Raw genomic sequence first — 27,840 nt, forward strand, 5'->3', positions numbered from 1 at the left:
GTTTCTTCATCAGGATGTTTCCCTCCCTGCTGTAGACGGTGCAGGTGTAGGTCCTGTTGTCTCCATCTGTGGGGTGTTTCAGGGTCAGACTGAGGTCTCCAGTTTTCAGCAGGTCTTCATTCATCTTCGTTCGGTCTCTGTAAGCCTGGTGCTGTTCTTCAGGCTGGTCAGAGCCGTTCTCATACACGTGGGCCTTTGCATTGTTATCCTTCCACTCCACTTTAGCATCTTTAGGCAGGTGAAGTGTAGTTTTGAAGGGCAGCTGGACGGACTCCACCCCTAAATCCAGCTCCACCTGGGGGACTGAGAGGACAACAAAGTAAGAAACACAGTCTGAGTGTTTCTGTCACACTCACTTCATCACACAGCTCAGTTTGACAACATGTGGAAGAATTTGATAGAAGCTTCCTTTAGTAAAAGCACCAAGAAAACACCATGAAAACACCTCACTACACACTAAACTGCAGTACTGGCAAATTGTACATAAAGTATGAAAAGTCAAAGTACTTATTGTGCAGAAAAATGTTCCCATCAGTGTCTGTGGATCAATATTACTGCTGCACATGTTTAAGGCTGAGCTCATTTCAAATCCTTTCTATTGTGTTGAATCTGCAGTAATGCATCATATTCTATAAAATCATATGTTTGTAGTGGCTGTCCTGTGAGGACCACGTCTCTCTAAACAAACAGCTGTTAATGAGCTCACAAACACAGGCCTACAGCTGGATTTGAAAAAGTCCATTCAATAGAAAATCAACAGTCACAGCTGGATTCAAAGGCTTGAGCTCTGTGTGACATGGTTACCTGTCAGCATCTACAGGGGGATTCAAATATGAAGGAAACATGAAGGTGGTGCATTAGAAAAACTGCTGCTTTCAAGTGCAGAGCAACAAACTGTTTGAACTGATCCAACTTTATTCACACAGACAAAGATTTGTGCATCAGCTGCTGTTTGCTGCTATAGATATAATCCAGCTGATGTGGAGAACTACATGTGACACTGTGATGCAGCCATGAATCTGACTGATTTCTTTCCATTTTCAAAGGTTGATGCATCAGTTAAAGTCCTTAAAAAGCTCAGAAATAAAGAGAAAGGTTGGTTACAGCAAAGAGAGGCACTGGCAGCATTTAAGACACTAAACAAGAGAAACAGATCAGAGAACATCAGACTGAATAAGTGGAATAAAGTGAAACAGAACTAACTAAGAATGGAGCTGTCAGAGGAAGAGAGCAGCAAACTGAAAGTCTCTGTTAGCTGCAGAGCTCTGAAACTTCACACAGCTTTGGATGATAACATGGAGAAAGGATGTGGAGATGTTCACACTTCTGCTAGAAATCATCTTCTAGTTATTGTGACTCAGATATGACTGATTATAGATGAGGACCAAAGAAGGTTGTTACTGAGATTTGAGCTGACGTAGCTTAGCCTGTGTTTTAGCCACATGCTAAACAAACACATGTTCAGAAACTAGAAGATGTTACCTTTCAGATGAAGTCTCACACATGAACTTTGCTCCTACAGTTCATCTGCTGAAGCTTTTACATTTGGCTGGAAATCAAATAAAAACCAAAACAGCCACAAACATCAGACATGCTAACACTGTAACATTATTGGATGGAGCCACTGAGACTGAACCAGCATCATGAGTCTGACCTCTGACCTTTGCCCTGTATCTACAGCACTGACCTCTGACTTTTAGCTCCACTTGTTTCTCTATCAGCATGTTTCCCTCCCTGTTGTAGACGGTGCAGGTGTAGGTGGAGTTGTCTTCATCTGTGGGGTATTTCAGGGTCAGACTGAGGTCTCCAGGTTCCAGTAAGTTTCTTTTCATCTTTGTTCGGTTCTTGTATTTATCGTCCTGTTCTTCAGGCTGGTCAGAGCCGTTCTCATACATGTGGACCTTCCTGTTGTTTGCATCCTTCCACTCCACTTTAGCATCTTTAGGTAGACAAACCGTGGCTTTGCAGATCAGCTGGACAGACTCCACTTCTGAATTCACCCCTACCTTATAAACTGAGAGGACAACAAAGCACAACATGAGCTGTAGTGAAGGTTACTAATGTTCTCCTTATGACCTGTTACAGAGGACTTATTTCTGTGCTTGTCCTGTTAGACCTCAGTGTAGACCACAACATTTTACTGCAAACAGTAGAACACACCAGAGTTAATAAAGGAAATTCACTGCAGTGGTTTGAATCACATCTGATAGATTCCAGTTTGTTCATGTAAATGAGGAGTTTCCTTCACAAACAAAAATTATTCATAGATGTGTATGATTGCTCTCCAAATGATACACATTCGATTTTCATGATTAATACCTGTCATATCATTTACAGGAACGTTTTAAAGACACAAAGGCCTGGATCAACTCTAATTTACTGCTTCTAAATTCATCACATTGATCCAGGACCTGTACATAACTAGAACTAACACACACATATTAGTGTTTTTCAAATGAGGTCAGTGACCATTGTGTGATCGCTGCAGTCAGACAATTGAAGCTCCCAAAATCAAAGCCTCAAATAGTTTTTAAGAGATTTTAAGAATTTCTGTGAGCAAAATTTCTTTTATGATTTCTGGGACGACAACTGGAACAGAATCCACCTCATTACTGATGTAGAGCTGGCATGGAATATTTACAGAATGCTTAGTTTTGTCCTTGGAGTTCTGCAGAAATCATTAAACCTTCTAAAATTAAAAAAGGCCAAATCAGAGCTTTAGCTTTGAAAAATCATTAAACATCTTAATGATCCTAAAAAGTTCTGGAAAATAATAAAATCTTATTAAGGGGATATAGCCACCAAAATACCAGATTTTGTTTTAAAAGGCTGACGTACTTTACTGAAATATTTTATATTTTAAGTGCTTTATACAGTTTGTTTCTTCAGGGTCTTTATTTGAATCTTTACATCAGATTTCAAACAGCTTAATAAACAGGAGGCTCTCTCTGTAACAACTCAAACTCAGTCTGTGCTTCAGGCCTTCAGCTTTTCTCCTCTGACTCCAACAGATTTAAGGTCCACCGGACCTTAAATCTGTTGAATGTTGGATCCCAATGATCCCAATGAATCTGCAGGACCAAATCAACCTGATCCTTATTTTCTTAAACTGGCTGCAGATTTTATAACAGAATCGCCAACTTGTAATTTTAGTTTTAGTCTTTTGAACACTGAGATCCCTGAAATATGGAAATCTACCAATGTTCTCTCTTTGATGAAAAGAGGTGATGTTAATAACTACAGGCACACATCTAAATACTGTGTTTAAGTTTACAAAAGCTTATTAATGAACAACCCCAAGAAAAATTAATTATTTCCTAACATCAGGATTCAGTAAACAACACAGCACAATAACTGCTGCTATTAAAGTGGTGAACGACATCATTAATGCAATGGACTGAAAAAAATACTGAGCTGTTCTTTGTCTTGGTTTGTCGGAGGCTTTTGACACAGTTGTCCTGCCATTTTAGTAAACAGACTAAAGAATATTGGTGTAGCTGTAAATGCTGTGAGTTGGTTATCAAATTATTTGTCAGCTAGAACACAGTGTGTCCAAAGGAGTTCCCCAGGGCTCCATATTAGGACCACTGCTCTTCTGTGTACATAGATAAAAATGCTGCATTACATTTTTATTCAGATGAAGTGCAAAAACTTGAGTTTGTGCAGTCTGCCTTTGATGATGTTCAGTCCCATTTGACTCAAATTAAGTTGGCGTTAAATTCAGATAAGTTCAAGTTCAAGTGGCAAAGACACTTCCTAAGAACAAAGCCAGTTAAAGGATTAAAAATAAAAAATAGTCACATCTTATAAATTTCTAGGTATCATTATAGATCTGTCATGGTCGTGGGTCAGTGACCCAGATGCAGACCGTGACAAGATCATAATTTGTCATTTAAAGCTCACACTGAAAGGCTGCTGAGCTGAAATTTATACTAAGTTTTCTTTGAGGCATAAATGTTGTTTCTTCTCCAAATGAGTAAACACTTCATCTCTGTAACTTTTTACCTTTAGTGGATTACAGTGATCTGCTTCTATGAATGCACCTGGTCAATAGTTAAAGAGTTATTGGATTGAATAAAGAGGTTGGACACTTTCCATTATTGTGTTTTATATTTTATTACTGGCTGTGGAAGTCATGTATATCACTGTTCTCTGTATGCTGCTGCTAAATGTCCAACTCTGTATATCTGAAGATTTTCTCATTGGTTGATTTTTATCTATAAATCTCTGCTTGGGTTTGTTCTTTCTTATTTGTGTGTATATGTGTGTCCTTAGAGTCAGAACAGAATTGGGGGAAAAAGCTTTTGAATAAGTTGCCTCTGGAAAAATCTACAGAAGAAGTTTAAAGTCCATTTTAAAGAAGTGAGAGAATGGCTCCATTTGATCAGTGTGAATTTTGTTATTGCTGTTTTTATAATGACCTGTTATTTTATAAGATTCATGATTCATGTTTGTGTTGTGGTTTTTATTATTGTGGAATCTATGACTTGAACATTGAGGTGACCGTTGTTATGATTTGCACTACGTAAAGAAAACTGAGTTCACAGATCAATGCAGTGAAGCACACACACTGTTTAGTAAAGTCATGTTGTGGAGCTGTTTCACTGATCAATGACTGAGTCTGAAGGAGGTTTTCTGATTTCTGGAACAAACCTGGAAGTTTCTCTTCAGCTCTCTGTATCAGCTGTTTGTAACTCTCAACTCTTTCAGCTTCTGGAACAAGTTTGTGTGAGCCACAGTCAAGGAGCCACCAGAGGACACCTGCTGACCATCGGCATTATGGGTAGTGTAGTAGGAGACACTCACCTGACATGAAATAGTGACGGAAATAATATATGAGACCTCCAGAAATAACAAGAAGAACCAGGAGAACCAGGAGAGCTGTGGCCCAAGGAGGAAACTGTTCTGTGGAAAATTACAAAAACAACATGACCTTTGAACTCTGACCTCAGTCCTGCACTGTATCCTGGTTTTTATCTACATCACTGACCTTTGACCTGCAGCACTACTTTCTGTCTCAGGATGTCTTTGTCCCTGTAGATGGTGCAGATGTATCCTCCACTGTCTCTCTCTGTGGGGTATTCCAGGGTCAGACTGAGGTCTCCAGTTCTCAGCAGGTCTTTGTTCATCTTTGTGCGACCACAGTAAAGGTCGTCCTGGTTCTTAAGGTGGTCACTTCCATTTGAATACTCGTGGACCATCATAATTTCTTGGTCAAATCTCGTCCACTTCACTGTGGTGTCCTCAGGCAGGTCAGGTGTTGTGTTGCATTGCAGGATGACAGACTCTGACCCTTCAATGACCTCCACCTCAACCTGTTGGTCTGAGAGGACAGTAAACCAAAATATAAAAATTGCATCTGGAAAGTATTCCCAGTGCTTTATTTGTTCCACATTTTGTTATTCCAACATGGATTAGATTGAGTTTCACCTCACATTTCTACACACACAATTCCAGGGGATTCCCATGATGCACTGAGTTTTTCCCTTTCCAGTCACCTTCCTCACTCACTATGTGTTAATGCAGAGAGGTTTATGTGTTAACAGACCTCTCTGCATTGAATCATACTTGTTATTAACCTCTGTCTCTCTTCCACAGCATGTCTTTATCCTGTCTTCCTTCTCTCACACCAACCGGTCGCAGCAGATGGCCCCGCCCCTCCCTGAGCCTGGTTCTGCCGGAGGTTTCTTCCTGTTAAAAGGGAGTTTTTCCTTCCCACTGTCGCCAAAGTGCTTGCTCATAGGGGGTCATATGATTGTTGGGTTTTCTCTGCATGTATTATTGTAGGGTCTACCTTACAATATAAAGCGCCTTGAGGCGACTGTTGTTGTGATTTGGCGCTGTATAAATAAAATTTAATTGAACATACCTCACAATGACAGGCTACTGTTTAAATGATTGCAAATGTATTAAAAAAAATGAGAATAACATGTAATCACAAACTTTGCTCAGTGCTTTGTTGAAGCAACTTTGGCAGCAATTTCAGCCTTCAGTCTTTCTCAGTATGGCAGCTATTTTTAGGCATTTTCTTTATTCTTCTTTGCAGACCCTCTCAAGCACCATCAGGCTGGATGGGGAGTGTCAGTGCAAAGGCATTGTCTAATCTCTCCAGAGATGTTTGATTGGGTTCTTGTCTGGGCTCTGACTGGACCACTCAAGAACAAACACCACAAAGTGGTCCTAAAGCTCTCCTTTGTTATCTTGTCTCTATGTTCATTTTCCTGTTGGAAGATAAACCTTCACCCAGTCTAAGGTCCAGAGCACGCTGGAGCAGGTTGTAATCAAGGAGGTCTCTACACATTGGTGTATTCGGGAAAACCTTTAGTTCTTCCTCTGTAAAATGTCCCACAGCATGATGCTGCCACCACCAGTGGTGCCTGTTTTTTCCAGACATGACACTTGGCATTCAGGCCAAAGAGTTTAATAGTGGTTTCATCAGACCAGAGAATTTTCTTTCTCATGATCTGAGAGTCCTTCAGGGGCTTTTTGGCAAACTCGATTCAATACATACTGTCTCAGAGGTCTGCAGACAATTCCTTGGACTTCAAGGCTCGATTTGTGTTCTGACATGTACTGTCCACCATGGGACCTTATACAGACAGGTGTGTGCCTGTCCAAATCATGTCCAATCAACTGAATCTATCACAAGTGGACTCCAATCAAGAAACATCTGACATATTCTCAAAGGGAACAAGATTCAACTGAGCTCAACTTTTAGTGTCCCAGAAAAGGCTGTAAGTACTTCTGTCCATCTGTTAATTTTAGCTTTTTTAAATATACCTGGACAAATTTTAAGCAAATGTTTTTCCGTATTCATTATGGGGATTTTGTGCAGGTAGAAGTGGAGGTGAAAAACTGATTCCATCCATTTTGGAATAAGGCTGTTACATAACAAAATGTGGGAAAAGATAAGATAAAGATAAGATAACCTTTATTAGTCCCACACGTGGGAAATTTGTTTTGTCACAGCAGGAGTGGACAGTGCAAAAGTTATGAGGCAAAAATTAGAATACAATAAGAATAAATACAGTACACAGCTGTACAGAATAGAATAAAATAATATACTATATACAGTAGAATAAAATAAATATACAATAAGATAAAAATAGAATACAAATACAAATACTATATACAACTGAGTAAAAATACAACGATGACAGAAGGATTATTGCACTTAGTGTTATTGCATATGTATGGATGTGTGTGTTTGTTCAGTTAAAGTCTTTGTTGTGGAGTCTGACAGCAGTGGGGAGGAAAGACCTGCGAAATCTCTCCGTCCCACACCGTGGGTGCCGCAGTCTCCCACTGAAGGAGCTGCTCAGTGCTGTCACAGTCTGCTGCATGGGGTGGGAGACGTTGTAAAACAGGGATGACAGCTTAGCCGCCGTTCTCCTGTCACTCACCACCTCCACTGGGTCCAGAGGGCATCCTAGAACAGAGCTGGCCCTTCGGATCACCCTGTTCAGTCTCTTCCTGTCCCCAGTAGAGATGCTGCCGCCCCAGCAGACCACGCCCTAAAAGATAGCAGAAGCCACAACAGAGTCATAGAAGGTCTTCAGGAGTGGGCCCTCCACTCCAAACGACCTGAGTCTCCGCAGCAGGTACAGCCTGCTCTGCCCTTTCCTGTAGAGGGCGTCTGAGTTATGAGTCCAAAAAGGAAGGGCTGAGAGTATTTTCTGTAACTAAAGAAGCAGATTCAGTCACACTGATTTTAATCATAGAATCGACCTGATCTGAAATCTGAGCATCTGTGTTACTGACCTCTGACTCTGCTGTCAGTTAAAATAGATATCAATAATAAAGTCATTAAAATCTCTATTCTGCATGATAAACTATCAGGAAAGCTTGTGAGCCAAAACTGTGCCAGGTCTTCACAGTACTACTGTTAGTAATCACACTTAAGTAACAGTCATGTTGTGCTATTGTCTGTCTGTATTAGGCCTTTCAGGTGCTGGTTTTCCTGCACATGTAAGAATTTCTGGATCAAGTTATCCAGATTTAGTAGAAACACCAAAAATTGTACCAATAAGATTCTATTTTCTTCTTCTTTGGTGTTCATGTTTTTATTTTTCCAGTGTGGTTGCTTCTAGAGAACATTATTACTATTTTATCAGCTTTCAGAACTAGAAGGATCTCTTTTGTTACTCTTTAGTTTGACGTCTGACCTTCATAATCACAGGTGTTGGGTTTCTTACCTTTGACATGCAGCTGTATGTCTGTCAGTTTCAGTTCCTGTCTTTCATTTCTGATGAAGCAGGTGTAGTTGCCACTATCAGTCATTTGGGGTTTTCTCAGAGTGAGGCTGAAGTCTGAACTGTCCAGAGCATCAAGCCTCATTGATGTGCGCCCTCTGTAACGCTGGTTTTGCCCTTTCAGATCATCTGTTTCCTCTCGTCGTAGGTGGACAGATTTGGGGTTGAGATCATTGCGAGTCCACAGCACTGTGGGATTTTCCTCAGGTATAATACCTGAGTACTTGCAAGGCAACAGGATAGATTTTTTCCCCCTCATACACCTCCACCACTGGAGCCAGGGCATGCTGGGAAACTGGAAGGAGACACAAGCACACACAACAAAAACATGTTTATGTATTTGCAGTGGATTTTCTCCTTGGGTTCATACAAAGTCGTTTCAGAAAGTGTATGTAACGTAATGTAATTATGAAAAGCATTCAAACATGTATCCTTCCTCTCCAACAAACACTGACTCAAAGGACATCAAAGATGTTAAAGAAAACTGATGGATGTCTGAACAACACTGAGGTGAAAGGAGGAAACCATCTCTTATTTATATCTACATTTGGTTGAAAAATGAACACAGATACAAGCAGATCTGAGCCCAGAAACCTTCTTTTTATGAGACAACAGCGCTAATAATGACACCGCAGTCCATCAATTTTTAACACATAACCTCACCATGCAACAACATCAAATGAGTCAGAAACAGTCACACACAGAGAAAACAGTTTATTAGTAAATAAACATCTTAGTATTACAACATAGAAAAGTGTCACCACTGACAATGTTACACACAACTGGCAACACAACCAATTTTCATCTGTATCATTGGACAAGTTTTTCTTCTTTTTTTTTTTTGCCATAGTCGTTAATCTTGTCAAACGTCACTACACTCTGGCAGGTTTGTGGTTCTATCAGTAAGAAACAGAGACGTCTGGAACACACAGATAGTTCGTCTTAAACAGATATGAACTCAGCTGTAACCCTGTGAGCGCCCTGCATGAAGTCCCAGAGGGGGTTATAAGGAATAAAGTCAAGTAGAGTCAGTTTACATTCAGTAAATTCATGTTAGACTTTATGTTGTCTAAAAGCACAAACAGCTGTGTTGTTGTGTTTGCATTCAAAGAGCGCTCTTGCCGAGTACGAGGAGCAGGAGTGGCAGCAACATCTTCATCACCAGTTAAAGTCCTGATAACAACAACACGCAGCTGCTGCTGTACTATAGGTTTGGTCCTCTTACGTTAGACAGAGAGAACCTGATAATTTCCTTTTGATCCTTCAAAATAAAATATTTTTTATAGCAAATGACTTTCACAATTAAACTCAGAGGAGAAACAACATGCAGCGCGGATGTGTGGTGCTGTTTGAGTCATGTGTCATATTTTGAAGACATAACTTTGTTTGTTTTTTCAGTTTTTATGTATTAAAGTAAAAAAAAAAAACAGTGCTGAACACAGAGTCATAAAAAGAATATATATGCATTCTGATTGAGCTAAAAGTAAATCATACGATATTGACAATGAATCAGAGTTTTAAAACAGAAAAATAAGTAATAATTTTGTAATAATTGTTCTAGATTTTCAATATCAGTGTTTAAGTGACTCATCAGGAAGTTAGACCGTGACCGTTTGGATGTGGTGAAAAGAGGAAAAGAACATAACAGGAAAAGTGTTAGAAGTAAGAAGAGTGGGGTAAGAGTGAGAGGCGGAGGAAGGAGGGACAAGCGTGGACAACCGTATAAAAACACTGTGTCAGTATAGAACCTACGCATGTGTTAACCACACCTTACACCACAGGGGAGGGACCATGCTGGAACACAGCTGGCTCCTTTAAATACAGAGGACTTACAGTGGTTTATAGTGTGGTTACTCACCTCTGTATGTTCAGTCTGCTGTTTCTGCGTTTGCCTTCTTTGTCCTCTTTTCTTCCCAGGAGCCAGTTTCAGCCTGACTTACCTGCTGAGATTGTTGGACATACAGACCGTGGATTTTCCCTTCTCAAAGTTTTTTGAGTCCAGCCTGTAACTTCAGTTAAGAAGTTTTTTTTTCTCAACCTAGACTCTGGTCATTTATAGATTTGATCATTCTTTAAACCTCAAACAGATTTTATTTTCATCTCATTATGTTTGTTATGTTCTGTATCACTTTGAATGTGTTTCCTCCTCCTATTGTGAACATGACTGAGACGTGTTTGAGTCTTCAGGTCAAGCTGTCCTTTGTTTCCTTTGTAAGACACAGGTAAGCAATAAGTGCCTGACTTAACTCAGAAGACGACGAAACCACTTAGATCGGTTTTTATGAATTACATGATGATTTGTGTTAATGCAGGAGTAATGTTCCATAATTAAATGAAGAGTTCATTACGCCCTGATACCTTACTAACGCCTCATGGTGTGTATTTATAGTTGACGTGCATGCATTTTCTTTTGATAGCCTCCAAAGCATTGTGGGAGCTGAAGTTTCACAACTCTGAGCATGTTCATTTAATAAATGTAATTTGCCCAAAAACAAACAAACTGAGAAGAAACATGTAAATATGAAACCATGAATATAAATCTGAAATCAGTGTAACTACAGTACGATTTAGAAGTAGTTCAACTTAGTCCGTTTCCTTGCAGTCAGTCAAACTAATCAATGACTGATGCACCCTAGTTTATTACTGATATCAAGTTTCACATAGACCAGTGCTTCTCAAACTTTTCACAATGAGTACCACCTCATAAAATATATGGCTCTTGAAGTACCACCCATATGACCAACATTATAGCACAGTAGTATAGGCCAATTTAACACCACATACAGTTTACATGAGACAATTTTATTTCTTATATGAATGTTATTTATTTTAACTGTCATAAACAGGATGTGACATAATGATAATAACAACAACTGTACTGCATTAAAACATTCACAGCAGGTGGGATAACCAATTTTTAAACAATGACCTGATGAATCCTGCTTCCGGGTTCAACCTACTCTGAGTTTTATAATAAGGCTGTTGTGTTTTTAACATGTTTTAATGCTTTGGATCTTGTTCTATTTAATCTAAACAAGCTCCTACTGTCACGGCCTGGGGGTTCAGCTGGTCGCTGATCAGCTGTCTCCCCCTCTTTCTCTCTTCTCCTCTCTCTCGCCAGGGCTGAACTCATTATGGGTTCACGCCCTTGGCCCACGCCCTCGGAGGAAGAAACACCTGTGCCTCCTCAGTGTGGTATTTAAGACGGGAAGCAACGGCTGTTCTTCGCTGGATCGTTGTGAGAATCGCGTCAGTGAAAGTCAAGCGCCCCAGCAAGTATTTTCCCATGCAGTGTGTGTTTAGCATTTAACAAGCGTCTCTTTGTGTACAGATTCCCTGGACTGTTTTCCTGGTGTGCGAGTGGATTCGTGCCTGGATTGTGTGGAGAGAGACGAGCGTGTTCCCCTGGATTTTCCCCGGACCCCTGCCCCCCTCACCTTTTGTACATAGCACTGCCCCGCACCCTTGTAAATAGCACTGCCCCGTATCTGTGTATATACACTCATTGGACATTGTTCTGTAATAAATTCTCTTGTGTACATCATCCCCGGAGTCCTGTGCGTGAGTCCACCTTGTACGTCGTGACACCTACAAAAGGTCAGTGATCACTGTCGGTCTCTCTCGGTTTTTATTACCACTGTTCATTTTAAAGCTCAGTTTTTAAACCCTTACGATTTAACTACAGCTCATGCAGCAGTATATTAATGACTAACCTCGTATTGTGGATGGATTAGCTCAGTCGTTCTCCTGACTGAAGTGTGATCCGTTCACAGCATCCTGCCATGTGATTACATTTGTCCCTGACCTTTGGGAACCCTCACGTTAGCTTTTATCTAGAGGAAAAAAGAGTTAGCATTCACCCTCCAGCTTCACTGTGTTTATATTATGCTAACCATAGCTGTGTAGCTAGCCACCACATACCAGCTAGCCCAACTTCAGTAACACTACTGTCACGATTCGAGTTTTGAGGAGAAGACAAACGACTGCATGGTCTCAGTAGATGTCAGAATAGTGATTTTTATTATACATATGTACATATGGGGAAGATGAGCATCACGAGCCTTTTAGAGCCGATCTCCCCCGAACAACCACGTCACAAGGTTTTTATTACAATGATGACGTCAAGTCACATGATAAGTATCAGTCAGTTCTCAGAACTCAGAAAGTTCCCCTTATATGGCCTCCAGATGTTTCCACTCAGTCCAGCACTCAGAGAAAACCAGTGTGTGTGGTGTGTATATCTATTGTAAGTGTGTGTGTCAAACAAGGACCATGTCCTGAGACGCCCTCACAGTTAGATATTACTGGAAATGATAACAGTTTGGGCCTGTTCAGAGAGTTTACCTAATATGGACATCAACTGCTAGTTTTTAGAGAAAAACAAGTGTGTATTACATTTGTGCCTTTTGTGAAAGTATATCTATCAGAAAACTGTCCTCAGACGACCCTCCTATTCTTGCTAAGTGTGTGTGTAAACGTGCATGTGTTATATAAGAGCATGCATGTTCTTTAAAGGCCTGTGTACGTGCAGAACTGAACATAGAACTAAGGCAGGGTCCAACAGGACCCACAGGCTTCTGAGTGGTTACAGAACTGTGAAACAGCTTTAAGCAAATAACATGAATAGTACAGAACAACCATAGACTGATTAAAGTACTGACAATCTGTGTAGATTAATACTCTAGTCAAAGTAACCTAAATGTGGTTCAAAGATTATTCTGTCAACTGATTCAACAATGGTAAATGATTAATCAATGATAGCTGATTATAAGAATACAAAATAAAATATCTCCTGGTCACACTACAAACACCACTGCTGTTTAGTTTTTCAATTCAATTCAATTTATCTATCGCCAAATCACAACAACAGTCGCTCAAGGTGATTTATATGTTTTCTGTCTTCATTTAACCTCGCTGGATCCACTGTCCACCTGCCGTGTGATGACCCTCCTCCAGGAACCCCCCATCCAAGGGAAATACACCACTCTCAAGGCGCTGCTTCTGCGGTGTTATTTCCTCTCCGACGCAGAGCGGGCCGAGAAAGTCCTCTCTTTCTCGGGCTGGATGATGGTACCGCTCTCGAGCTCATAGAGAGCACGCTGTCCTTTTTAGGAATGGATGATGCTGGATTCCTCTTTACTCATGTCTTCCTCTGACAGTTATCGGCACCAGTGCGAGCTGGCCTCATCAACTCCCTGCTGCTGGCCTCGAAGGATTATCGCTCTTCTGGGTACTAGGAGCTTCAGCATCCAGGTGATAGTTCCGACGGCATCTCCCACCGATTCTCCTGGGGACTCCGACTCATCGATGGTGGTTGGGATCGCGGCACCGTGGAAAAGGGCTGTGTTTTTACCACCAGCGTTTTGGCTGCCTTGTAGTTTTAAGGCCTGGGGAAATGAGTCCACCCCGCCAGCGCTCTGTAGCGGCCGTGACCGCTGGCGATAAGAAAAGGCTGCTCTTCATAGAGGACTCACATACGGGGAGATGTTTTCTGGATCCCAGAGGAGCCTCAGGAACCCTCGTGTCATCTTTGCATACCTCCACAATGGTATATTATTTATTCTTAATTTTGGGGGCCGGGGGGATATTTCCCACGTACCACCACTGGTACGCGTACCACGGTTTGAGAATGACTGTCATAGAGTTTATCTTCTTACACCAGCTGCTGTTAACTGTGAAGAAAGATTATGTCCAGCAGAGATGTGGAGAAGATGAGAGAGCTCCATCGAGGAAACAGAAACTGTTAGCATCCACTCGTCACCTCAGTCAGAGTCAGCATCAGGAAGTGCAAACTAACTTCATCTGTTCTCATGTCTTCATCTCAGTCCTTACTGTGCTCAGCTTTGTTCTAAAGAAAATACAACACGGCTCCATTTACAGCAGAAAAACTCATGAGTTTACAGGCTGACTTTAATGTGTTTCTGCACATGCTTGTCCTCCTTTCATGTGATCATGTGGTTTGTAGGAACGCTCCTCTTCCTCAGAGGATCCACCTGTGCTTCCTCTCCTCTCTCCTCCACCTGTTACAGTGAGGGAACGTCCTCCATGATGGAGGAGCTGCTGGAAAGTGCTGAGAGTTTCCTCCAGAGTGAGACCTCTGTCACAGTTCAGAGGATCTACGGCAGCAGAGACCTTCATGGACACTAAAAGTCTCAAACACACAACAACAACATCACACTGACTCCACTCTGACATCACTGATCAATAATCAAAGAACACACAGATCAAACTGATTGATCAGCCATCAGAGGAGTCGGATCAATGGAGCTGCTTCTGTTCCTGATGTCCCCTGTTTGATCCTGGACCTGAACTCTCCCTGCAGAGGAGACACAAGACAGTCAGAGACACACACGCACACACACACACACACACACACACACACACACACAGACACACACACAGACATAGACAAACAAACCTTTGACTTTGAGCAGCACAGTTTTATATCTAAATCGTCCTTTCCTCCTCACTCCACATCTGTATCTCCCACTGTCTCTCTCTGTGGGGTGTTTCAGGGTCAGACTGAGGTCTCCAGTTTTCAGCAGGTCTTCATTCATCTTCGTTCGGTCTCTGTAAACCACTTCCTGTTCTCCAGGCTGGTCAGAGCCGTTTTTATACACGTGGACCTTCCCATATTCAGGTTCTTTACGTTCCCACTCCACTTCAACATCTTCAGGCAAGTTTTGTGTGGTTTTGAAGGGCAGCTGGACAGACTCCGCCCCCTCCTCCACCTCCACCTGATGGACTGAGAGGACAACAAACACAACATGAGCTGTACAAAGTGTGATTGGTGTTCAGAGCAGCATCATGTGACTCTTGTTCTGCACTAAATGAAGCGATGGAGTGGCGCCTCCTTCAGGCAGAGAAACAGCTCATGGAGAGAAATAATTATTAGAGCAAAAACAAGAGTGGAGCTGCAAATAAGGCCGAGAGGAACGCTGCAGAAAACTGTTCATGTGTGAATTCATCACTTCATAGATTTCTTTGAGCACTAAAATCAGAGCTGCTTCTATTTCTAATATGACAGCTGTACATTAGAGCTGCAACACTTTAAATGTGAGCCATAAAAACATGATACTCTACAAGTGCATTCAGCTCTGACACTGTCACATCATGAAGGAGACGTGGAAATCACTTTGTTACACAAATCAAAGTCAAATCAATTCTATTGATGGAATATTGTGTGATCAATAGACTGATCAGTTTCTAATCTGTCATCTATCAGCTGGAAATCCAGCATGTCAAACAGACAGGCAGCAGATTAGGACCAAACACAAACACAGTGAGACTTTTTCTTCACAGCAGTTGCAGGTAAACTGCAGCAACAATGCGACTCAGACAGTTTCTCTGTAACTGCAGGGCTTCCTGCGCTGCTGTTAGTCAGACACGGATCAACAGGTTGTGGATAGAAAGCAGATTCCTTCAGCAGAGGATCCATATCACACTTGAAGCATGTCGTCGGGAAACAATCAGTGAAAATGGGACACTTTGAGCCAAGGACGCGGAGGCAACGGTGAAAAGCTTCATCAAAATCCACCTGAAGCTGCCGGAGGACACCGTAAAGAACATCGACTTCGATAGAGTACATCGCTCGGGGGGCGTGAGGTCGCGGACTGGGAGACCACGGCCTATTGTGGCCAAATTCGGTCAATTCAAACAGAAGGAACAGGTGAAGAGTCGCGGCAGAGAGCTGAAAGGAACGGACTTCAGCGTGAACGACCAGTTCCCCAAAGAGATCCTGGAACGACGCAAGGTCCTGTTCCCAGTTCGACGTAGCTTCATCCAGAAAGGCTCCCGTGCTGTCATCGCCGTGGACCGGCTCTACCTGGACGGACAGCTCTACCGCGACCTCGGCACCACACCGTGGTTATATTAACTGCACTCCAGATAAGAACCCGCTACACTCTTTTCTTATTCATTCACACTTTCTCTTTTAACATGGGTTTAACCTAGTAATATCAATATGATGTCATAGCAGATATAACACCGTCACCCTCCGTCATTGCTTTAATTGGAATGTTTCCGTTTCGTTTCTTTTTTTTTGTTGTCGCTCACAGTTCATGTTGTTTCTTTCTTTCTCTTGTCTTTCACTGCTGTGGTCACCTACTTCCCCACTCACCTACAAACAACACCCTCTATTTCTCCATATTTTCACAACACGATCACGCAAACACATCAGCTCAACGGCAGCACATTCACAACAGCCTCACAGCACGCACAGACTTGCAGGACACATAACACAAGCCACGCTTGTTCATATTAGTGAATATTCACACACATAGTCAGAGTCATGGAGCCTCTCACCACACTTTTTTTTTCCCTCTCTCTCTTTCTATTTACAAACAAGTGATGTTTCCACATTCTCTCCACCTGTCTAAACGAAACACCCAGCGTACATCATTAGACATACACACACAATTATGGGCATGCTGAGGTTTGTCACATGGAATGTAAATGGAGCTGGCTCCAGAGGAAAGAGGTTAAAAATATTTAACCAGCTTAAAAAACTACAGGCAGATGTTGTTTTATTACAAGAAACTCACAGACCTGTCACAGGTTTAAACAAACTTAAAACACCTGAGTTTCCTAACGTGTTTGCAGCCGGTTATAATTCTAGACAAAGGGGAGCAGCAATTTTAATACATAAAAATGTTAATTTTACAGTACTCGATACAGTTATAGATCCAGAGGGTAGATTTCTAATTATTAAACTATCAATATTGAACAAAAAACTATGTATTGTAAGTATATATGGTCCAAATGTTGATGATCCCTCATTCTTTCACGGTTTTTTTAGTGCACTCTCTGAACACCTCGATTGCACACTCATTCTTGGCGGTGACCTCAACCTTGGACTAAATGAAGACATGGATAGGCTCAACACAACAGGAACTCAGCGCAATTGGCAGTCCACAAATATAATCAAACAGTATATGAGCGACTTTGGTCTTTGCGATGCATGGCGCTCCCTTCACCCCAACAGTAAGGAATATACTTTTTTCTCACATGTCCATCACTCCTACTCTCGTCTGGATTATTTTCTGGTCAGCAGCTCACTGCTGAGCGACATTTCAGACACTGAGATTCATCCTATAGCTGTCAGCGATCATGCTCCTGTATCTTTAACACTAATGTACAAGAATAATACCACGCCAAGTAAAAACTGGAGATTTAATACATCATTGCTTAAAGATGAAGACTTTTTTAAATATTTTAAAAAGGAATGGACTTCATATTTAGACTTTAATGACACTCCCGGAATATCTGCTTCTGTTCTATGGGAAGCAGGGAAAGCTGTGATGAGAGGTAAAATAATTTCTTTCTCATCACACAAAAAGAAAGAAGAAAACAAAAATATTCAGGAATTAGAAAAAACCATCAAATCACTAGAAGAAGCCTACGCGTGCGACCAAGATCAGGAAACATTGAACAAAATACGCAAAACAAAACTAGAATTAAATGAAACTATTAATAAAAAAACACAATTCCTTATACAAAGACTTTGCTTGCAGAATTTTGAACACAGTAACAAATCAGGTCGATTTCTAGCTAACCAGTTAAAAATAAATAAAGAAAAAACAACTATATGTGCTGCTAAAGATTTATCGGGGAACACAATATATGACCCTGGAAGAATAAACAACATTTTTAGGGATTTCTATGAAACTTTATACTCACCACAAATAAACCCATCTAAAAATGAAATTTATCTGTTTCTTGACAACGTAACTCTTCCAAAATTACTAGACAGTCAAGCAATGGAACTGGATTCGCCACTGACGCCAAGTGAACTCCAGGAAGCCCTGATAAGTATGCCCAATAATAAGGCTCCAGGTCCAGACGGCTTCCCTGCAGAATTCTACAAAGAATTCTGGACAATTCTGGCACCAGTATTCCACGGCATGTTGCAGGAAATCGAGGAAAATGGCAGACTACCACCAAATATGAATTCTCCCAACATTAGTCTCCTGCTAAAACCAGGCAAAGACCCTTTATTTCCCTCAAGCTATCGTCCAATTTCTCTTTTAAATGTAGACCTTAAAATAATCTGCAAAGCTCTCTCAAAGAGATTAGAGAAAATAACCCCCCTCTTAATTCATCCTGACCAAACTGGTTTCATAAAAGGTCGGCACTCCTCAACAAACACTCGTAGATTACTTAATTTAATAGACTACTCATACAATAAAAACATCGAAACCATAATATTATCTCTAGATGCAGAAAAAGCATTTGATAGAGTTAACTGGAAATTTTTATTCGCAACTTTACACAAATTTGGTTTTGGAAACTCTTTCATAAACTGGATAAGAATATTATACAATTCCCCAACAGCTCGTATCAGAATAAATGACCAGACATCCTCCAGCTTCTGTCTCCTGAGGGGCACCAGACAGGGATGCCCACTCTCCCCTTCACTTTTTGCAATTTTTATCGAACCTCTAGCAGCAGCATTTAGACAGGCTACAACAATTAAGGCCATAAAATGTAAGAACATAGAACATAAAATCAGTCTCTATGCGGATGATGTGTTGCTTTTTCTGCAAAACACACAAACCAACCTCTCTGAGGTAATTACTCTAATAAACTGGTTTTCAAGAGTTTCAGATTATTCAATTAACTGGCCAAAATCTACAGTTCTCCCCATTAACTGCTCCTTCCATAATTCTTCCTCTGCCCCACTGCAATCCGGAAATATTAAATATTTAGGTATTAATGTTTCTCCTAAGCTTTCAGACTTAACTAAATTAAACCACATCCCACTTCTAAAGAAAGTAGAAGGCGATCTGACTAGATGGAAATCTTTACCCATATCACTCATGGGAAGGGTCGCCACTATAAAAATGATGATCTTGCCAAAAATAACTTACTTATTTTTGATGATCCCTAACAAACCATCACAAGATTGCTTCAGATCTCTGGGTTCATATATTTCCAAATTCCTTTGGAAAGATAAACCCCCGCGTATCAGCTTAAAAACGCTACAAAGAACCAAGGATAGAGGAGGATTAGATCTGCCTAATTTTCACCAATACTTCTTAGCCAACAGGCTTCAGTTCATCTCAGAATGGTCAAAACATACCTTCTTAGATGAGCCCTGGCTAGATGTTGAACAGGCACTATGCAAGGATCTAGAGATTTCAGACCTACCATTTATTAGCTCAAACATCAAAAGACATGAATGCTTTAAAAGTATCAACATCAGCTTTTCTCTGACAGCATGGTGGGAGTTTCTAAAAATAATGGAGTCTTCATTAATCCCATGCAAACGTACACCTATCTGGAATAACCCTGACATATTACAAAACAATAATATGATTAATTTCCCAGAATGGAGTTGTAAAGGAATTAAATACTTAGAACATATATTAGAGGGAACAGAATTTATTCCATTTGACAGACTAGTTGCACAATATGGGATCAACAAGAAAAGATTTTTGGAATATCAACAAATTAAATCCATAGTAAAAAAGAAATTTAAACCGGGTCAAGTTGAATTACAAACACCACCAAGTGTGGTTCAATTTCTTACTCTTAAAACCCCCAAATTCTTATCTAAAATATACAGAACATTTTCTAAATTAGATGAATCAATATCCCTTCCTATTGCAAAGTGGGAAGCAGATTTATCAGTCAGCTTAGACCAAAACTTCTGGTCTCAGATTTGCTTAAGAACCTTTAAATTGATTAAAAATCCCAGTCTGCAATTAATACAATACAAAATACTACATAGAGTGCACTATACAGGTCATCGGATGTTCAAGATGGGCTTTACATCTTCCAACAACTGCTCACACTGTCAAGGCAATACACCAGACAATTACATTCACGCTCTTTGGTTCTGTCCACCAGTGCAGAAGTTTTGGCGCGAGATATGTGAAGACTTATCAAAGTGTCTGAAATGTAACATTCCAACTTCCCCATTAGTGTGTTTGTTGGGCAGCTTAGATAATGTCACTTCAGAAAAGAATATCGCCCATATGGTTTTCACTGCCCTATGCATAGCCAAGAAAACAGTCCTCATGAACTGGAAAAATAAAAACAATCTTAATTCTAACCAATATAGAAATTATCTATTAGATTACATTAGTCTTGTTACAGCCTCTGCCACCACATCAGATCAATTGCTCTGGGCTCCTTTGATCAGCTCCATTACCTAGTGGGGGTGGGGGGTCATAGTTTGGTCCCGCCTTCACTGTTGTGATTGGTGTGGGGGTAGGGACAGGCTTAGGGCATCGGGGGGTTCCCCGGAGGCATCTTCCTTGGGGGGCTCAACCCGGGGTAGCGGTCATGTCCAGGTGGGGGCTCTTTTGGCTCTCGGGTGACTGTTTCCTCGCGGCTGCGTGCAGCGGGGCTAGGGGAGGGTCTGTGCTGACGGACGTGGGTTACTGACCTGGTAGCCTGTCTGCCCCTGGGTGGGTCCGGGATGGGCGTGAGGTTCTGGGGGCGCTCCGTCTCTGGGCTGGGGCCCTGGCCGGGCCTCGGGGCCTTGGGTCCTGGTTTGTGTGTTGCCGGGGTTGTGGGCGGGTGGGTGCATGGGGGCCCAGCCCTGGAGCAGGGTGCCGCCGGTGCATCGAGCCACCTGGGGGCTCTTCAACTGGTGGGGGAGATTGTCACATCTTGCAGGAGCTTTCCTGTCCTCAGGAACTCTCTCTGCAGGAGGGGGAGATACAGGAGAGGTGGAGGAAGATCTCAGCCTGGGCGTCTATTGTCTTATGTAGTCTGGAAGATGAATGGATGGTGGGGTGGGTGCAGTTTTCTCTGTAGTGGGGTTGGGTGGACTGTCCTGGGCTCTGTGGGGCCGGGGGGCGCTGCTGCGCTGGGCCCAGGTCTGGATGGGCCTGGGCCCCCTTTCGCTGGCGGGTCGCGGAGTATGGGAGTGCCTACTGGGGTCAGCGGGGGAGCTGGCCCCAGGGAGGGGTCACCTGCCCCTCCCTTCCTTCCTTCCCCATCTCCAGCTGCCTCCCTCTTCCCGCTCCACCACAACCACCCACACATGCAGGGCCTTGGAGTAGGGGTATGTCACCAGGGTGCAGAGGAGGCTACCCCCCCCCCCCCCCCTCTGTCCCCTTCTGGCTGCCTCTGCCTCAATTTTATCCCACAACTTAGACATTCACATTACTCACACTCTCATTACACATACATATAGGATCTTGGGGGTGGGCACGATACACGGAGTCCAAATTACCATCAGGGTGTACACCTCACCCCTGGCGTCGTTGCCCACCTCTCAATTTTGAATACACGTAGACATTGAGGGCTAGCAGGAGGGACTATGCGCTTACCTGCTGCTCTCTAGTAGGTAGCTCCATGCCCTCCTGGGTTTTAATTGCACCTTAGAACACACATGCATCAACACTACAATGAGCGGGTGGAGGGAGGTTTGGAGTCTTCTCTCACCCCCGTTCTCTGCGGCCTGCTGGAGCGGGGGGGCTAGGAGGAGTTGGCCGTCCGACTGCGGTCTGGAGTGTGGGGCCTCCCTGCTGCTGCAGAGTCGGGGCGGTCTGCCTCTCCCCACCGCTGGGAAAAGGGTAACACCACCTGGGTCTGGGTGCAGTTCCCCCCTCCAGGGGCAAGGGTACCTAGACCCGGTTCGTAGAGTATGCTTGGGGAGTGTGATCGTGTGTACAGCGTCTCTTTATGTCTGTCTCCACGTTGGTTGAGTGTGGAGTAAGTGCATATGAGAGCATGAGGGTGGGAATGGATGTTTGTGTCTGTGTGTGCCTGTATGTCTGTGTCTATATGTCAGGTTGGGTATCAGACGCCACCTCTCTGGGGACATCTCAGGCCCTCCAAGGTTTGGAGGCCTATCTCCACCCACCACCACTTCCCCTGCCAGTGGCGGACTCCCTCAGGTGTCGGTGCGTTGGTGGTTCTTTGTGTCTGGGGGTGGGCGTCCGGGTACACACCGGCTCACTCCTTGGCGGCCGCTTATCGGGGCCTGGAGCCTGGGGCTCGCTCGGGCCACTTCAGAGGTGGGGTGCCCCCGCCCTCTCGGCCTGGGGCTCGGTCACTCAGGCACAGCTGGCTGCCGGCGGAGCTCACGGGCGCGTCACTGCAACTCCCCCTGGCTTCTGCTCCGCGGCTGCTGAGTGAGCCCTCATCTGGGACTCTCCTCAGCTCTTACTGGGACAGTGGCGCGGCTGCCCCTCTGTTGGTCTTCCTTGGTCTCTTGTGTTCTGGGGGCCTCTGGATGTCTGGAGTTTTGATCTCCTCCATACCTGCTTCATACCCTGGAGGACGGGGCTGTGGCTCCCCACACTCCCTAGCAGATCGTTACATGGAGAAACCTTTGGAATGCAAGCATGCTGATCCACACAGGTATGCACACAGGTGTACACACGGGTATTCACAGACGCGGACTACAGCTTTCTTGGCTGCTGCCTCAAAGCACATTGTGCGCTGTCTATCTTGCGTGCTGCACAATATCGTTTATTATTTAGTATCTACTGATATCCACTGCTAGCTAGTTTATTGTGATGGTGCCGGTTTTTTTTATTATGTTGCTCTTTGTTGTTTGCTTTCTCTTCTGTTTTTTTTCTCCATACAGGTGACCCAGGTGGGTTTTTTTTTGGTTTTTTTTGTTTTTTTCTTTCTTCCCCCCCTTCTCACTGTCTCTTCTCCCCATTGGTTTTCTTTCTCTCCCTCTCTTTCTTTCATTCTTTCTCCCTGTCCTATCCCCCAGTCTTGTCTGTCCCGTTTGTAGCAACTGTAAATAAAATAAATTCATAATTATAATAAAGGTCAATCAAAAAAAAAAAAAAAAAGATACGGATCAACAGGTTGTGGATAGAAAGCAGATTCCTTCAGCAGAGGATCCATATCACACTTGAAGCATGTCGTCGGGAAAACAATCAGTGAAAATGGGACACTTTGAGCCTCAAACTCTGAACATGACCTGCTGCAGACCAGCTGATGTGTTCAGTTACCATGGTGAGGAATTTCACAATAAAGGAGGCGTGCGCTCTGTCTTTTCCCGGCCCGACGCTCTGGGACATTTTAGACAAGTTTCCTGGCAGAATACGATCCCGTCCGGAGGCCGACACCATCCTTATCCACATGGGCACAAATCGGATTTCAAACAGCGCTCCCACTTCCTCAAACTGGACTTTGTGTGTCTTTGTGAGGCTGTGAAACAAGCCCACCGTAGTGTTTGTATCTGCGGCCCCACTCCCACCTGTGGCCGTGGGGCGTTTGGGCGGCTGCTCGGCCTCCACACCTGGCTCTCCTCTGTGTGTGACTCCCACAGCCTGGGCTTTAGAGACAACTTCAATGTTTTCTGGGACAGGAGGCATCTTTCTGCAGCAGATGGGCTCCACTTCAGCCAATCAGGAGCCAGATCCTCTCTGCTAACATATCATATGGAGTCCAGCAGGAAACACTACATCAAGTACCTGTCCACACCTGCCCACACCTGCTGACCGCTCCGTCACTGACTGACGTCCCCCAGTTCCTAGTCCCTATCATCTCAGTTCCACTCTAAACACTAATACATGTTCAGCTGGACTCGGAGCCTCTGGAGACATTTTGGATGTTCCAGTCATGATAACTAACAGGACAGTTTGTGCAAGGTGGAGAAAATCTGCTGCATCATCTCACTGATGAAGCATTCAGCTCCACCCTACAGTTTCTCTGCTGCCTCCATCCACCTTGGTTCACTTTGCTCTTCTTAATGTTAGATCTCTGAATAGTCAGGCTTTTATTCTGAAGGATTTTACAACTTCCTATCAGCTTGATTTGATGTTTTGGACAGAAACATGATGAAACCTGGAGAGGACTGTCTAGTCTGTGAACTCTGACCCCACATATGATTGTTTCAGTCAGCCCAGAGAAAGTGGCTGGGTGGGTGGAGCTTTGGCTTCAAATGCTCCCCTATTAAGGTGGATGAAGGGTGTAGTTTGGAGGTGCTGCTTGTTAAAGTAAAGTGTGAAACAGCTCCTATCTGTGCAGGTATCTCCGCCCTCCTAAGACTCCATCAGAGTTGGAGCTGAACTCTCAGATGTTTCCTGCTCCATGGTTCTTATGTGTGATCACATGATCTGAGCTGCTGATTTTAAGATCCATGTTGATGATCTTACTGACTCATTTGAGTTCCTCAGTACAGTAAATTCATTGGTTTCAAACAGTGTGTTGTTGGCCTACATATAACTGTGGGCTTCAGTATGAACTCCAGGCTTTGAGCTGATGTGTTTCTCTCTGATCATTGATGGATTCTGTTTGAGATCATTTTTCCAAGTGATCAGGCAAAAGCAGCTGTGTCAGTACGCTGACGCTCTTTTCATGAGGAAGCAGAAGAAACATGTTCATCAGTGTTTCTACCACCACTGGTGTTCCTCCTCCCTCACACAAACACTCTGAATGATCTGAACCTCCTTTGTACATCCACTTTAGATTCAACTGCACCTTTAAGATCAGGACTAAACGTGGTGCTCGCTCGCTGCCCTGGATCCACAAAGACATTCACAGTCTGAAAAGACAATGCCGGAGGGCAGAAAGGAGACGGAAGAAGGTGAATCTTCAGCTCCGTCATCAAGAAATGAAAGCGTGAACGACTGCTTTCAATGAACAGGTGAACGAGGCGAGGGCCGGCTATTTCTCTCCTTTAATTCATTCTAATAAGCACAGCCCAGAGCTCTTTGGAGCTCAGTGGAGCGTCTTTGAAATCCTGCAAGTTTTCATCAGATTACGGCATCGAGTGAGGAACGTCTTCACTTTCTAAACTTTCTGAAGCATCAAATGAATGAGAGGAAATCCAAAACAGCAGCTCCTGATTCTTTTCTTGATGTCCCGACCCCAGCCACCATATCTGATCTTCTTTTGTGCCAGTCTCTATGGAGGAGCTTTGAAGGACTGTGGCACAACTGAAACGCTCATCAAGCTGTGTAGATATGATTCCTCCAAAGTTCCTGAGTGAAGTTTGGGATGTCCCTGCCCCTCGGCTGCTTCCAATAATGAACACTTGTCTGTCCTCTGGCTGTGTCCCAGAATACTTAAAGACAGCCTATGTGCAAGCACTCATCAAAGATCCAGCCTCCATCCTTCTGACTACAACAATCACAGAGCCAGCTCTAGTGTTTCCTTTTAGAGCAGAACTTTTGGAGAACACTGTCTGTCTGAAGCTTCTTGAAGCGTCACGTCCATGCTAGAACTCCACTTTGACTCTGACTGTGGATCCTGCTGAAGCTTCTCCAAATAGTGGAGAAATGAAGACAAGATCAGCAGAGCCAGCTCAACAATGTCTGCAGGTGCCAACAGGTCAATCTTTGAGACGCTGAATGTTCCCAGTTTCCTGCTGTGAAACTAAAAGTGATGACTATTATTGTAACAGCACTACAGCTGGAACTGCTGACGGGGCTGGAGATGAACTGGATTCTGATTTCAGGGACAGTTTTGGCTTTCAGTCGTCATCAAAACACTTTGTTTCATTCATGTTGCTCTGAAGCTTTCCTTTCTTCTCATTGATGTGTTATGAGCCAATCACAGCCCTTTCCTTTACAGCGCTCTGCTTTCAACATGTTGCCCCTTGAGGCAGACGTGTTTGTTTGCTCTGCTCTCAGATGCCAACTTGTTGTTTGTTTTTGCTTACTTTTTGCTTTGTTTGCACTTGATAAGTGCAGTGCACTGTTAACATACCCGAGACAGGCACTACTTGACATCGGTAACACATACAATCCTCTGGACTTCACCCTTCCACCGGAACTTCAAGTCATTGTTCGCCGAACACCGAGCCCTAGTGACTCAGCTGACCTCAGGATAGCACTTCGGAAACGACAAGATAAGCAACGCAAGAGGGGGAGGCGGGGGAATTGGAGAATGCTGCGCTCTTATTTTCACCGAGACCTGGCTCTCAGACAAAGTGTGCACCATTCAACTGCAGACCCATTCCATATACCGAGGAGACCGGACTGCAGCCTCCGGTAAGGGTATTGGGGGAGGTGTGTGTGCGTTGATTAATAAATCATGGTGTGGAGACGTACAGACTGTCAACAAGTACTGTTTGCCAGATATGGAGTTTTTAATGCTGAAATGCTGCCCCTACTATCTGCCGCGGGAGTTCTCAGCTGTGCTTCTGGCCATTGTTTACATCCTGCCGTGAGCTGACTCCACAGCAGCGCTCGGCAAACTATGACATCATCAGTGCATTAGAGACTACTCATTTAGATGCTGTTTTTATTGTTGCTGAGGACTTTAATAAGTGCAACTTACAGACTGCACTCCCAAAATACCACCAATACGTGGCCATTGCTTCCCGTGACAAGAACACCCTGTCTACAGCATTCAGGGCTGCACCACATTTCTCTGTTCAAGTACCCGACTTTCAGGCAAAAACTGAAACAATCGAACCCTGTCACTAAACCTGTGAAACTCTGGACACCAGAGACTGAGAGCATCCTACAGGACTGCTTTGTCCAAACAGACTGGGATGTGTTTCAAACTGCAGCCAGCATGGAGAACTGCTGTACAAAGCTGCAAAGTCCGGACTGAGGAAAGCCATCACAGCGGAACAGAGGCAATACAGAGAGAAGCTGGATGGCTTCTATTCTTCTGCTGACCGCAGGCGCATGTGGCAAGGCCTGCAGCACAGAGTATAGGGCCAGCACCAGCACCAGCACCATCAGCTCTGCAGGCAGTCTGCTGGATGATCTCAATGCATTCTACATCCGCTTTGAGACATCCCAGATCCTCCAGACCCTCCAGACCACCCAACCCCCACCCCTGCTAGCAGTCTCAATAGACCAGGTGCACAAAGCCCTGAGGAGGATCAACCCTCAAAGGCAGCAGGACCAGGCAACATGGTGGGACGGGTTCTTAAAGCATTTGCAAATGAGCTGGCTGAGGTTCTTACCTCCATCTTCAACCTCTCCCAGAACACTGTCCCCACATGTTTAAGGTCACAACCATCATCCCTCTCCCCAAGAAAAGCCCAGCCACCTGCCTGAACAACTACAGAACAGTTGCACTCACTCCACTCATTGCAAAGTGCTTTGAGAGAGTGGTGCTGGCCTACATCCAGAGCAACATCACAGACACGCTCCTGCAGTATGCCTACAGGCCCAATAGGTCCACATCAGACACCATCACTGCTGCCCTTCACTATTCACTCACCCACCTAGAAAACACAGACTCATACATCAGGGTATGATTACAGCTCCGCCTTCGGAGGTTGCGTCCTCAGCCCCATCCTCTACACCCTGTACACTCACGACTGTGTCACCTCCAACAAAGATAACATTATTTTGAAGTTCGCATCACTGGAGGGGACAAAGTGGCTTATAGGAGAGAGGTGGTCACTTTGGTGTCATGGTGTGAGGACGACAACCTCAAACTCAACACTGACAAGACAAAGGAGATGATATTGGGCATGAGGAAGAAGAGGAGGCCTCACCAGCCACTGTTTATCCGGGGCCTTGGAGTGGAGAGGGTGAGCAGCTTTAGGTACCTGGACGTCTACATCTCTGAGGACCTCACCTGGACACTGAACACCACACAGCTGGTCAAGAAGGCTCAGCAGTGGCTGTATTTCCTGAGGAGGCTGAGGAAATTTGGTATGTCGGCCAAGATCCTCAGCAGGTTCTCCAGCTGCATTGTG

General features: G+C 43.7%; 3 protein-coding genes and 1 long non-coding RNA gene across 6 annotated transcripts in view; 1 reads left to right on the forward strand and 3 right to left on the reverse strand.

Moving 5' to 3' along the window:
• Positions 1 to 27,840, reverse strand: part of LOC309703463 (uncharacterized protein) — a 179,477-nt gene that overhangs the window by 123,862 nt on the left and 27,775 nt on the right. Inside the window, exons 8-9 of one of the 2 annotated variants that reach the window (XM_082528287.1) lie at positions 14,671 to 14,997; positions 12,256 to 14,568 (exon numbers count right to left, since the gene is read on the reverse strand). The exons of the other annotated variant lie outside the window; for it this stretch is intronic. Of the exons in view, the coding sequence (XP_082384413.1) occupies positions 14,477 to 14,568; positions 14,671 to 14,997 (419 nt within the window). The 3' untranslated portion in view covers positions 12,256 to 14,476. Of the gene's footprint in view, positions 1 to 12,255; positions 14,569 to 14,670; positions 14,998 to 27,840 lie in introns of those variants that run through there. 2 annotated transcript variants of the gene reach the window in all.
• Positions 1 to 27,840, reverse strand: part of LOC309703515 (butyrophilin-like protein 2) — a 227,160-nt gene that overhangs the window by 5,549 nt on the left and 193,771 nt on the right. The window lies entirely within an intron of this gene.
• Positions 1,771 to 9,462, reverse strand: LOC309698975 (uncharacterized protein; the record flags this gene model as incomplete). Its single annotated transcript, XM_082521747.1, has 7 exons — positions 9,375 to 9,462; positions 8,196 to 8,547; positions 7,404 to 7,514; positions 4,991 to 5,323; positions 4,807 to 4,905; positions 1,894 to 2,014; positions 1,771 to 1,774 (listed from the first exon to the last, which is right to left on the reverse strand). Exons 2-7 carry the CDS (start codon positions 8,536 to 8,538, stop codon positions 1,771 to 1,773), a joined length of 1,011 nt encoding a protein of 336 aa, XP_082377873.1. The 5' UTR covers positions 8,539 to 8,547; positions 9,375 to 9,462.
• Positions 10,003 to 13,288, forward strand: LOC309703721. 2 transcript variants are annotated; one of them, XR_014275984.1, is made up of 3 exons: positions 10,003 to 11,501; positions 11,584 to 12,476; positions 12,750 to 12,846. It is a non-coding gene; the product is annotated as an uncharacterized lncRNA (long non-coding RNA). The 2 variants fall into 2 exon arrangements; XR_014275985.1 differs by lacking the exon at positions 12,750 to 12,846 and adding an exon at positions 13,209 to 13,288 and having other exon boundaries at positions 10,006 to 11,501; positions 11,584 to 11,849.

Source organism: Aulonocara stuartgranti (genome assembly GCF_965226115.1).
Source record: "Aulonocara stuartgranti genome assembly, chromosome: 3".
NCBI lineage: Eukaryota > Metazoa > Chordata > Actinopteri > Cichliformes > Cichlidae > Aulonocara > Aulonocara stuartgranti.